The 13,406-nt window shown below is 35.4% G+C and overlaps 1 protein-coding gene across 1 annotated transcript in view; it reads left to right on the top strand.

Moving 5' to 3' along the window:
* Positions 1 to 6,344, top strand: part of LOC149548343 (Putative N-acetyl-gamma-glutamyl-phosphate reductase) — a 139,239-nt gene extending 132,895 nt beyond the window's left edge. The window contains exons 13-14 of the mRNA XM_089792419.1: positions 5,788 to 5,916; positions 6,044 to 6,344. Of these exons, the coding sequence (XP_089648545.1) occupies positions 5,788 to 5,916; positions 6,044 to 6,151 (237 nt within the window). The 3' untranslated portion in view covers positions 6,152 to 6,344. The remainder of the gene's footprint in view (positions 1 to 5,787; positions 5,917 to 6,043) is intronic.
* Positions 6,345 to 13,406: the final 7,062 nt, after the last annotated feature.

Genomic DNA, 13,406 nt, shown 5'->3' with positions numbered 1-13,406 from the left:
GAGCCATTTTTGACAAGGTCGCATGAACTTATGGTATGCATAGGTATTTACTCATTCGTCAGTTGACTTAGTTTGATATATTCCCCCCCCCCCCAAAAAAGCCCCATGTCTCAAAAACGAGGATGCACCAGGGATGGGGGGACGTCGTTCCAGCGTCTCCATCACCCAATGGTTGTCGTCTTAGAGGAGACAGGGAGACTTCTTGATGTCTCCTAAGACAAGGGTACAAGGACGTGTCCCTCAACCCATCCAGAGGATGATTGGACATTCCTCTATCTCAACAAAAAAATTAAGTCATTTAACAAAAAAATATTTTAACTAAATTCTAGTGGTCGTTTTTTTAACCCTAGGACATGTAGGGCCCATTAATTGTGTTATATTGCTTGCATTTAGTGTGCGGCTTCATTTGCATTCATTTTGGGTTAAAAAACCACTTACATGTAATCTCATTCTTCATTCCCACTTACACACATTTCCATCCTCCAAACCCAATCGCATGTCATAATTACATGTAAATTACTTTACATGTAATTGCATCTTGAGAACCCATTTTTGACTAAAGGTCACTCTTTAAAAGTTAAAAGTTATCATTTGCACGCATTCTCATGCACCTAGCCTTCATTCCTCAAGGCATCTTGTATAAGAACCCATCCTTTTCCCATACGCATTTACATGCCATTCATCTTCCTAAGTCCCAGTTTAGCCCTCTGCATGTACTTTCCATATCACATCCAATTCATTGTTTATGTTCTATGAGTATCTAATGAATACTCCAAATATATTGTTCCTCAGAGATCCATTTTGCCAATATTCTCATGGAGTCATAATCTATATCTTCCAATGATAGATTCAATCCCATTGAAACTTTCATGTTGCAACAACTCAAGATATGCCAGAATTTCTATAAATAATGAAGACATCCAATAAAGAAGGCATGCTTCAAATCAAAGAAGTAGTAATTCATTTGGTCTCCATTTTTCCAATGATTGTCTGAGAACCTGAATTTGTGTGGGAATGCGCCAAGCACTTTGCTTCAAAAAAAGAAAAAAGTTAAAGGTGTTGGTGGAAAGTTGTTCCGACTTCCGAGTTTACATCCGGACACCATCGAGAAGGTCTTCAAAGTGTTGGAGACTCCAAAATGTGCCAATCTATAAAGTAGAATCCACAAAAACTTGAACGAGAAAAAGCTTGATCACATCAAGTTTTCAAATGACAATGGACAATTCATCAAAGAGACTCAGAGGCTATCAAAAGACACAACACCATGATTATCAAGGTGAATAAAGTGGCACAAATACATGAACTCCCGATCCTGTTATCATCCGGGATTGCATTGTCAAGGACAAGGCCCTTCAGAATAACCCTTAGGATTATTTCAATCCTCTTCCGTCTTCTTCCTTCTTTAATTTCCAAGTTTGTAGATGAAGAGGACGTATTGCATGAAATTGTGTAATTACATGTAATATAATTTACATGTGTAATGACATGTAATCCAATAATTTCTCTTGTTAGTTAGACTGAGTCAAAGTTGGTTGAGTTGCTCCACTTTTTCCTCTTTTTTCTCAACTTCTTTGCCTATATAAAGGAGTGCCCCTCATTGTAAAAATCATCTTTTGTTATATACAAGAAAGCTCTACCAAATTTGTGCAAGCATAACTTTGATTGTGTAGTACGAATTTGAGAGAAAAGTGAATAAAAAAAGCGATTGGATTCGAAGCTTTGACTAGAAGCAATTGTGATAGAGCAAATTAGAAGCTTTTATTGTAATTTTTGCCTATTGTCTTTAATTCATGTTATTATTGTGTGTTCAATAATAGAGCATAGTGAATTAAGAAGCAATCGGAGCCGAAGCTTTGACTGGGAGCGATTGAGGTGATGCATAGAGTAGGAGCTTTGACTGTAGCTTGTGTTACCGTGTCAAATTCACGAAAAATAGTTAGGATTCGCCTAATTGGAAGTCTTTGTGCCCCAATGGTAGAGGTTTTTCTTATAGTGTAGCTTAAGACCAAACTTAAAGCCAAATTGGCATGCTTTCAGCTAGCCTTTGAGTTAGTGTTAGTTTATCGGTATCACCGTTTACAACTCTAAATAGAATTATAGTTCAAGGTTTCATTTTGCCCATTTCTCGCTCCACGGGTGAGTGGATTCTTTCCTGAAAGCTAAGAGGAAATAATATTGGTAATACCCTTTCAAATCTCTCAACGTCTTGCTTACCTTGAGTTGATCCAAGGAATGGTGAGAAGGGAGAGTCTTCCCTTTAAGGTAGGAGAGACTCTGTCTCACACGTTGTGGCTGGTCTACCTATTTTGCGACTGGATTTTACCCAAAACTGTCAGTTGCAAAATATCCACCCAATAGATCGACTAGTTTTTACAAAACGTTTTTTAGAGGTTTTAGCAATATTTTTGGGTCCTTGATTGAAACAATGAGAGGGGATAGGAAATAATTTAAGTGGACTGTAGGAACAGATAAGAGTTTCAATTTGCTGAAATAGGAAGTTATAGAACAACCTGTTTTAGCAATTCCAGATTTTAATATAGTGTTTCAAGTAGATTGTGATGCTAGTGGTATTGCAATAGAAGTTATTTTGAGCCAAGAAGGTAGACCTGTTGCCTATTTTAGTGAGAAGTTGAATGATGCCAAAAGAAAGTATTTTGTTTATGATTAGGAATTTTATGCTATAGTTCAGGCATTGAAGAAGTGGAGACACTATCTTCTTCCTAAGGAGTTTGTTTTGTATATTGATCATCAAGCTTTGCAAATTTGAATAGTCAAGGAAAATTGAACCAAAAACATTTAAAATGGGTTGAGTTTTTGCAGATTTATACATTTGTTTTGAAACACAGGAGTGGGAAGTCTAACAGAGTTGTAAATGCTCTTAGTAGAAGACAACTTTTGATGATAGAGATGCAAATTGAGGTGGTTGGTTTCAAGGAACTCAAGAATTTGTATCCAAAGGATCTTGGTTTTGGGGAAGCTTGGAAATCTTGTAGAAAACCTATTACACTTGACAGGATGAAGTGGTTGGGTTTCATAATCGAGGATGGTATGTTGTTTAAAGGAAGTCAATTGTGCAATCCAAGAAGTTCTATGAGGGAGAATCTCATCAAGGAGAAGCAAGTGGAGGATTGGCTGGACATTTTGGTAGAGGTAAAACCATTCCTTTGGTTGCTGAGAACTATTACTGGCCACAGTTGCAGCAAGATGTCAAGAAATTTGTACAAAGTTGCAGAGTATGTTAGATGGCGAAAGTAGTGAAGTAGAATGTAGGGTTCTATCAGCCATTACCTGTATGTGAGAATCTGTGGGAGGACGTCAGCATGGATTTTGCTCTTGGTTTGCCAAGGACTTAGCAAGAGCTTGATTCAATTTTTGTGGTAGTTGACAGGTTTTCAAAGATGACACATTTCATTTCCTGGAAGAAGACTAGTGTTGTTCATGACAATGTGGCAGAGTTGTTTTTCAGAGAAGTGGCAAGACTACATGGTCTGCCAAAGAATATAGTTTCGGATCAAGATACCAAGTTTGTTGGGTATTTATGATATACATTGTGGAAGAAATTGAAGACAATATGAAGTTTAGTTCATCACACCATCCACAAGTTGATGGATAGACATAAGTTGTGAATAGGAGTTTTGACAATTTGCTGAGATGTTTGGTTGGAGATAAGCCAAAAGGACAGGATCTGATTTTACCACAGGTAGAATTTGCATATAATAATTATGCCAATAGGAGTATTGGTAAATCACTATTCCAGATTGTATATGGGAGCAGTCCCAGAAACGCTTCTGAATTAAGGAAGTTGGATAAGAGAGAGATAAGTACTGTTGAAGTGGACGATTTTGCAACACATTTGAAGAACCTCCATGAGGAGGTGAGGAAGCACATTACAAGGCTAAGGAAAATGAGAAAAGGAGACAAGGAATTTCATGTTGGGGATGAAGTCATGGTTCATTTGAGGAAGGAGAGATTTCCAATGGGTACATATAATACACTGAAAATGAAGTTTGGACCATGCAAGATACTGAACAAACATGATTCTGGAAATGCCTATGAAGTAGAGTTACCCGCTGGATTAAATATTTCACCAATATTTAACATTTAAGATCTGACAAAATATCATGAAGGAGGTGGTGAAGATGAGGTTGTAGAAGCTCAGTGGAGCATTTGAGCAACTACTTCAGCTGCAAAGGAGATTGAGAAGATATTGGATAGTCATGTTGGCAGAAGCACGAGGAACATAACTTATGAAGAGTATTTGGTCAAATGGAAAGGGAGACCAATAGAAGATTCATCATGGCTAGCAAGGGAAGAGGTTGATCGTGTTGGTTTTCCTTTGACTACCTGAGATGTAATGAGGTCACTTCTCAAATTACCTTGGGTGTCTGATGCAGGAGCATCTTGGGTGTAAGGGCAATCTTGCATCAACCAAAAATATTTCCTTTTTGTTTCTTGAATAAGGGTTGTCTCGGTGCAGAGTTGTTTGTGGAAGCTTGCTACTTAGTAAGTCAGTCATGCGAGCTCGGAATGTCCTAATTTCAGAGGTGGAGGTTCATCTTTGACATATCAGCCTGCTAGTTGAGGTTCACTACCATATTATGAGATCTCGTGAAGTTGTTGTGGATTTTTGGTGTGAAAATTTGGTATAAAAACTTTAGGTTTAGTTTTGAAGGCCTTAGAGGCTCCATATGGGCTCCAAAATGAGGCTGAATGGATCTCACACAAGTTAGCCGTTGGAGACTAGAAGTTGAGGAATTTTGGAATGGGGCTATAATAGTCAATCGAGTTAACAATTCACAAGTTATGGTCTTCTGAAGTTGGGCCACCCAAAAATTTCAAAATAAATGTCATAATTGTTTTAAGCCGACTCTATATGTAATTTTAGGGCTGGTCGGCCTCAAGGGTTAGGGTTTGATGTCTAGAAACTTCCTGGGCGGTGGAAAAATGCCTATATAAGCGCTAGTAGATTGTCTAAGACAGCTCTGAGTGATAGTTTGTAGCTTTGTCTTGCAAATTATTGTAAGGAAGGCACCCATATGGGATTGCAGATTGTATCTCTAAATTTTGTTTCACATTTGCGGCGATAAAAAGGAGCCCATATTTTGTTCTCGCAAATTGTTGTTATTTCTTTGTTTATGTTATGTGTTTATGGTATTAAGGGGAGCACCCTTAATCACTGGTAATACATTTGTAATGTTATTTCACTATCTGTGTATCTTTAGATTTGATGATATATTGTAGATTCAATCTATTACTGATTGTGGGTACTAAGAAAATAGTATTTAAAGAGATATTTCAGTTGTTTCATTGCTGCAAATAAATCTATTGTTATACTACTTTCTGCATGTTTGTCTATTTCTATAAACTATTAAAAACAGAAACAAACAAAAAAGTATGTTTATTGCAGTGTTGATGTCATTTTCTCACTGGCAGCTGCTATATTTTTAACATATACCATAAATAAAAAAATATTTTTGTTTATCATTTAATAATTGGCACTGATTTATCAGTAATCAATTGTATTTTCTGGTTAATTTAACATATTTTAATGAGATTATGTCTATTTCTTTATATATTTTATTTAATTCATTTTGATATATAGCTGCACCTTAAGCCTTACTGAACCTGGGGAAAAGAGAATCAGTGAACTGTCATATCCAAACCCCAAACTGTTAACTTAGATTTGAACAGTGTAATTATGAAGTGTGCTAAATGCATTCTCATAACATGAAATCTATTTAATATTGGAAATTTATTTGTGAATACTGACGACATATACTATCACAGGATGAGGAATTTGTTATTTTGCTGCAAAAAGGTATTGCACCTCATACTAGGAACGTCCGGGGGTCCAATTATTGCTTTATCAATGTATTTGAAGATCGCATCCCTGGAAGAGCTATTATTATTTCTGTTGTAAGAATTTCATCCTATGCTCATAAAGTATTTTGTTTTTTGTAATGTGTATTTACATTGCAAAGCCAGAAAAGTTCAACAGTCAGATTTAGCTAATCTCGTTTAACCCTTTTGGTAATGGCTGCAGATAGATAACCTTGTGAAGGGTGCATCAGGTCAAGCACTGCAGAATTTGAATTTGATGATGGGATATTCTGAAAACTTGGGACTTCTACATCAGCCTTTATTTCCTTAAGTCATCTGTCAGATAACATTCTATGTCAAGTGTTATTTCCTGCATAAGCATACTAATGTAAAGATTGTTCAGTCTATTCAGGTCCGAGATCATGAATGTGAAATTGCATCCTCCTTTAGCCTGAGGGACTAATTATACTAGTTTGTTGCTCAATTACAGCTGGTAATAAAAAATGACGACGAGTTTGCAGTTAGCTTGGGCTTGTGAAATGTTTCATATTGTGTACTAATGCTTGGGAAGAAAATTACTTATAGCACATTTTAGTGCATGCTCATTTACATACTATTCAAATCAAGCTATTCTTAGCTAATTCCTGTTTGTTGTCACAATTACTCCCGGAGAATAGTGTAGTGTTGCAGTATTTAAAAATAGAAATATTCAGTTGGGTAGAAATATACTACAAAGGAAAGATCCTGAGTAGATCAAGCTAGATCTATATCAAGATTACAAACACCACATTTGATGTCATAGAGGCCACCATCTACCTAGAGCAACCAAATACAAAGAAAATCAAAACAAAGAGCTGAGGTTGGGTATTACAATTGGGGTGCTGAAACACAATCTTTCTCTAAATAAAACTACCTATAAAAGCTAAATCCATGAGAATACAAACAGTATAGGGAATTATGTATGAACGATTAGCTAGATGCCGTTCATTAGATGGCTAGTTTAATATGCTATGTGAAAGTACCACAAATGTTTTCTAAAAAGGTCTGTAATTACTATTCATTGGTTTGTAGAAAAATAATAGCCATGAGTAGGGTGGAGGCAACTTTCCTCGAGTATCATGCAGTGGCCAAAAATTCAAGGTCATAATCACTTGCTAGTGTATAGATGATCATTACCTGTTGGCACTTTGAATAATGAGGTTGGTGGAGCTTTTCCATCTAACTTTTCTTTTTTGGGGAACGAGAAGTTCCAATCATCCCAGAATAATTTCTGTATTTCTACTTCAAGCATATTCAGATGTGAAAATTGATGACTTCGTTATTTTTCCTCATGATGTTCAATAAGATTCAGCTTGTCAATCAAACAGTAGAATCATATGATATATTGAGAATTTTTGACAGCTAAAGTAGGAGTGGATTGCTACTGCTTACAAGGAATAATTCAAAGCCATTATCCTTTGGATTGAAATGGAAGCATTTTGTATATAGATGTCAATAATACTTATGTTACTTTTACCTTGTTGGCATTTGGAAGACGTGGAGTGGTTATGTTGACCTCTCTAGGTTTGAAAAGATTTTGTAATGTCTTCACAATGGAGAGGATACATGTCAATAGAAGAACATTAAGGAGAGGTGTAAGAACATAATTCATATTGGGAAGGTGTGCTAGTGAAATGTAGAGGTGGCAATAGAAGGAGAAAAAGAACAAAAAGTATGGGTGAAGTTGCATGCGTTAGGGAAGAAACTATATGCTACCATGCATAAATATTGGGAAATGGTGATGAAAGGATGGTAGTGTTAAGAATTAAAGTCCACACAGAATTAGAGAAGGGGTGAATTAGTTTTGAACAAATATAAATAATTAAATCCAAACTTATGAATATGATCTCCAACAGTTAAAACAATGATGCACAACAATAAGAAACTATACAATATAATGCAATGATTTGTTGACTAGGGAAACCCTTGATTAGAGAGAAAACCTTGATAGGGACAACACTCACAAGATAATGTACTAATAAGTTCCTTGTGAAAGGATGTTACCATGTCAAGAGTCAAGTACAATGCATTTAGTACAACAATCCCCGTTAGAGAAAAAATCCTTGTTAGGATGTAGTGTTCCCATTGCTAGAGATAGTTGGATTAAATCAAACCTGCAAAATAATTGTTAGAATCATAATAATAATAAGTATAATTATAATATTCTACCCTCTATCCTACCCAACCTTAAAAATGTCTCTAGATCGAGCTTCCTAACCCTTAACTATTTTGTCGCCTTCTCTAGAGTGCTCCCCTTAAGGTTCTTGGAAGGGAAACTCTCTATCCAAGGCCAACCACATGTGCATATGTTGACATCATTAGATTATTCTGGCACATGAAGATTATCTATTAATTCCAATCATGTTGGTTAGATGGAGATCTTAGCATCTCACATATTGTCTTGATAGGAATCCCATCAATCTCCATGGTGTTAGTCTCACATACTGACACAATATAATTTAGGAACAATTGTTCCTCCATAAGGAACTATATTGATCATCTCATAAATATAAAAATATATTTGCATCATTCAAATATAAATACAATATTTTCAAGAAGTCCATGGAGTTTAATTTTTTTTCTAAAAAATAACTATTTGGTGTGCTTTGTATTTTGTGGAAATAACAAAAAAATGAGCATATTAAGTGAGCCTATCTACCACTATGAAGATACTATCCTTCCCTTGGACTCTTGGAAACCTTGCTATGAAATCCATGGATATGCTCTCCCATTTTTGGGTGGGGATAGGTAGTGGTTGTAGTAATCATGTTGGATGTGTTAATTCTGCCTTATTTTGTTAATAGATCATGCATTCTTCCACATACCTTTGTGCATCTCTCGTCAACCCTTTATAGGAATATTTTTCTCTAATGTGCTTATATCTTATAGTACCCTTGATGTGTTGCTAATGGATTATCCTGATATTCTTTCAAAACAAATCCCTTCATTTTGACTTAGGGGCCAAGTATACTTTCATTTGTAAAAGATAATGTTATCGCATACCTTGAACACTTCATTGGGTAAGTTCCCTTCTAATATGTCTCTTGTTTGAGAGTCCTTACATATTTTGATATTGATCTCCCATTTCTAATCTTGTGAGATGTTGGTGATGCTATTGATATGAGGTCGTCGAGAGATGCATCAACAACTCCATTGTTTATTCCCTTCACATATTCAATGTCAAAATCATAAGCTTGGATTTTGCTCAACCATTTTTGTTGTCTATCATTAAGATCCTTGTGATTTAGGAAGAATCACAAATTGTTATGATATGTTTTTACAATAAACCTTCCACATACTAAGTATTGTCAGAATTTCTCTAGGGCATGCATTATAGCCAACATTTCCTTATTATGTATGGAGTAATATTTCTTTGACTCGGTGAGCTTATGATAAAAGGCTATTGGTTGTTTCCCTTACATGAGATTTGCTTCAATCCTTCTCCTGATGCATCACATTGAAACTAAAAGGGCATGGTGAAGTCTAGAATAGCTAGGACTGGACAAGCTTGTTAGGCATCCTCATTCCATGTGAATGCTCATTTCTTTGTCAAATGTGTGAGAGGACTACAAGTTTAGAGAACTCTTTTACAAAATGTTTTTAGTAACTGCATAAGCCTACAAATCCTTTGACTTGGGTTAGGGTTTAAGGTCTTGGCCATTCTTTGATGGCATTGATATTTTATTCATCAACACTAACACCCTTAATACTGATTTCATTTCTTAGATATAAAATCTCTTCTAGCCCAAATTCACATTTAAATTTTTTTGGCATATAGTGATTATGTTTCCAAAAATTCAAAAACTTCCTCAATATGACATCGATGTTCTTCCCATGATTTACACTAGACAAGTATATCATCAAAAAATATGAGAAGGAATTTGCTTAGTTGTCCAAAAATGTGGTTCATACATGATTGAAAAGTTGTCAGTGTGTTAGTGAGACCAAATGGAAGGAGAAGGAATTCAAAATGTTTGTAATGGCACTTGAAATTTTTCTTGGGTACATCTTCTCTCCTCATTCTTATTTGATGGTATCTTGATCGTAGATCATTTTTTGAAAAATAACATACACCGTGCATCTCATCCATTAGTCCATCAATTTTGGGGTTAGGATATTGATTTTTGATAGCTTTCTTGTTTAGGGCTCTATGATCAATGCACATTCTCATAATGCCATCTTTCTTTTTGAGTAGTACTATTGAGTATGCAAATGAGCTATTGGTCAATTGGATATGTCCCATATCTAATAGTTCTTTAATTTTTCCTCTATCTCCTCTTTGAATTTTTGAGGGTGTTTGTAAGGAGTGGTTATTACTACTTTCACTCCCTCTTATAATTCTTTAGAATGTCCAAAGCCTCTTTTTGGAGGAAGTCTCGAAGGGATCTCTTAAAAAACCCTTTGATTTTTCTCAATATAGGGTTAAAATCTACATGGATAGTTTTTCCTTGTGGAGTTGATTTATCTAGTATCATACATTGTGCAATCCATTCACCTTGATCATGGCTAAGTGATTTTCCCATTTTTTACAAGTGGGCATTGTTGGGGAGCCTCTAGTAACCCTTTTAGTATAATTTCTTGTAACATACCATTTTTCATAGGCCGGAAATTTAGAGATCATAATCTAAAAATAACTAATTTTCATAACAAAATGACATGAGGCAGTTATATGTGTTACATCCTTCAAGAAAACTATTAACTGATTTCATTTCACAAGATGTAACAACTCATTTTCAAATTCACATGAAAGAAACTAATTTAACTCCCATAACTAACTTTCGCATTTACACTTGATAGCAACTTAATGATAATAAACCATATAAATGAACATGCATTTCAAAAGTACATAAAAGTAAGTACAAGTAAAGATTATGAATCATACATGCACCAAAATAACTATTGTGTTGTGCAAGCCTTAGCATCTGGTAAAAGAGGAGAAGCATTGACTTAGGCTTAACCTCCCAACTACGGACCTTAACATATCCCGATGCAATCTCATATGAGAAAGGCCCTCCCTACCCAAGGGTTAGGCTTGGAGCACCATAGTCCTGCCACCTTAGCATTCTGGTGTTATAGTGTCAACTAAGCAACAGAAAAGGCTATGGAATTCCTCCATCAACCTCCCCTCTGTCAACTAGCATGCTGACCTCTAACGATCATTTGCGGCAAGAAAGCCTCTAATCTACCTTGGCCAAGGATTTAGATGAGAAAATGTATAAACCGATCACCACCGCTCAACTTGACAACAGAATATACTTGGACAATAATGAGATGACTTGGTCTAAACAATTTTCGGTATTCATTTACTTTTGTTATTGACATTCAATCTGTTCTTGCAGGGATACCTCTCCTCTTCACCCATTTATGGTTGACTCTATTGGTCTTGGGTGCATCACAATAGATTTTCTAGTATATGCATTCAAATTTATCAATGCCAATTTTGATTCTATCTGCTTTGATATATGGATAGTACCTCTACATAAATCAAACATATGCCTCATGTAAAACATAAAGAATCCATCTCTATGTAAATAATAGATGATTACTCATTTCACTAGTGTTCGCTCTTTAATTGCAATGGAGTCGATTCCAAGCTTGATTGTGCAGGTCTATACTAGCATATGATATACATGGATTGAAGGAACAAAAATAAAAAGGAAAACTATTCTAATATTTTTTAGAATTCCTTACACTCTTGAGCCTTGGTTATGGCTAGTATGCTCATCATTAATTGTGGATATAAGTTACCATAGCATTCATTGATTGTCATAATGGAAATCATTTCTAGTAAAAGAAAACATTTGAAAAAAGACAGAGCATATATGAATATGAAATTAACTTGAGTAATGATTTCATGACTTGAATAATGATGGTCAAGATCAATTGTTATGGTCTGACAGCACAACTTTTGCACCACATGAAAGAGCTTAATGGTGTGACTAATACTATGGGTGTGGTATCTTGATACGAAACAAGAATGAATGATGAGTTTCTAAAGGGATTCAAAAGTAAGGAAGATCACTTGCTGCCCAAAGCTCAGAGAAAAACAAATGCAAGGATAAATGAAAACCACTGAGTTTTGCTTTAGCCGCGGGATGAAATAAATCTTTCACATACTCTACCGATTACAAAGGAGAAGTTGAGCAAGGCCAACTTCAGTTACAATAACTCTTCAAAACATTCAAAAGAAAAAAAAGAATAAAGGCTGAAATGAAAGGTGGCATTTGCTCATTGCGATGGAGCCCAAATAAAGATAGAGAGATTATATTCTTAAGGTTATAAGAAAAATGCTTGTGTGTGTGTGTGTGTATCATGCTATTGACATCACCTCTAATTGTATGCTCCCACATGCACGCACGTGCGCGCGCACACATACATATGCATTTATAAATATGAGAGCACATATAATTCTTTTTTATCAATATAATGATTGTGCATGCACACAAAAACACACATATATATGTAGGTGCAATTTGTAAGTGTTAGCAAAGAAATAAAATTGTGTTCACACACACACAGATGGAATTACATATGATGATCACTCCATAGTCTCAAAAAAATAAAATAAGGTAATAGTTTTCTCTTTTGTTCTTAACTGTTTAATGTTTCTCTATAATTAACAACCAACCATGTAGCTCATGACTATCCAAGGTGTACCATGTTTCCTAGCCATTAAATCCTTTACCAAGATAGTTAGAACCCATACCTGATGGTCTGGCGATGGACTTAGTGAGTGCCCCATTCCTTAAATCTCGTTTAGCAATGCTTCCCCCTTTGTCTACTCTTGCATCCAAAGAATATTTCCATGATAATAACATATTTCTCAATTATAACCAAAAGTATTCATAATTATTATAACGACTAACTTCCAATACTATTGGCAACTTATTTTAATAACGTCAAGAGGAAATATTAATCATTTTCAATTATCTTTTAACTAACAACTAACAAGTCATCTTCATGAGAGTCAAACAATCAACCAAAATTATCTATTCCCATGATAATAACATTCAACTATTTTTAACTAAATAAATACCATTCCTATGAAATGTATGCAATTACATGATCACTTAAAGAGACAAAAATTGGGATGTAACTTACCCTTCCACTTGTGTTTTATCATCCTCGGTGAACAAAAAAAAAATACTTAAGTAAACAAAGTATAGTTTCAAATGATTGTCAACAAAATTTTATGATTCAGTTCTAGAGAAGAGATGGGGAAATTTTTGGAAGATCTCATCATAGTCTTCCCAAGTAGCATTTTCCTCAGCATATTGGTCCTGTTGGACCTTGCATTGGGTTATGTCTCGATTTCGTAAGTGGAGCTTATGCACCTCGAGTATTTTGAGTGGCTCTATTTCCACCACCCTTGGGTCTCATACTCGCAAATGATGTCAATCAATCATATGCTCATGGTGGGTGATATACTTCTTAAGATATGATACATGGAATACATCATGCATCCTAACAAGATATGGATGTAGTGCAGTCATGTGAGCTACTAGGTTTACAACTTCTAACACCTCAAGGGATCCCACATATCCTGG

This window comes from Cupressus sempervirens, chromosome 7, assembly GCF_028749045.1.
Source record: "Cupressus sempervirens isolate cs-2001-9-10 chromosome 7, ASM2874904v1, whole genome shotgun sequence".
In the NCBI taxonomy this organism is placed as follows: domain Eukaryota; kingdom Viridiplantae; phylum Streptophyta; class Pinopsida; order Cupressales; family Cupressaceae; genus Cupressus; species Cupressus sempervirens.
This window is presented reverse-complemented; position numbering and strand designations above follow the sequence as displayed.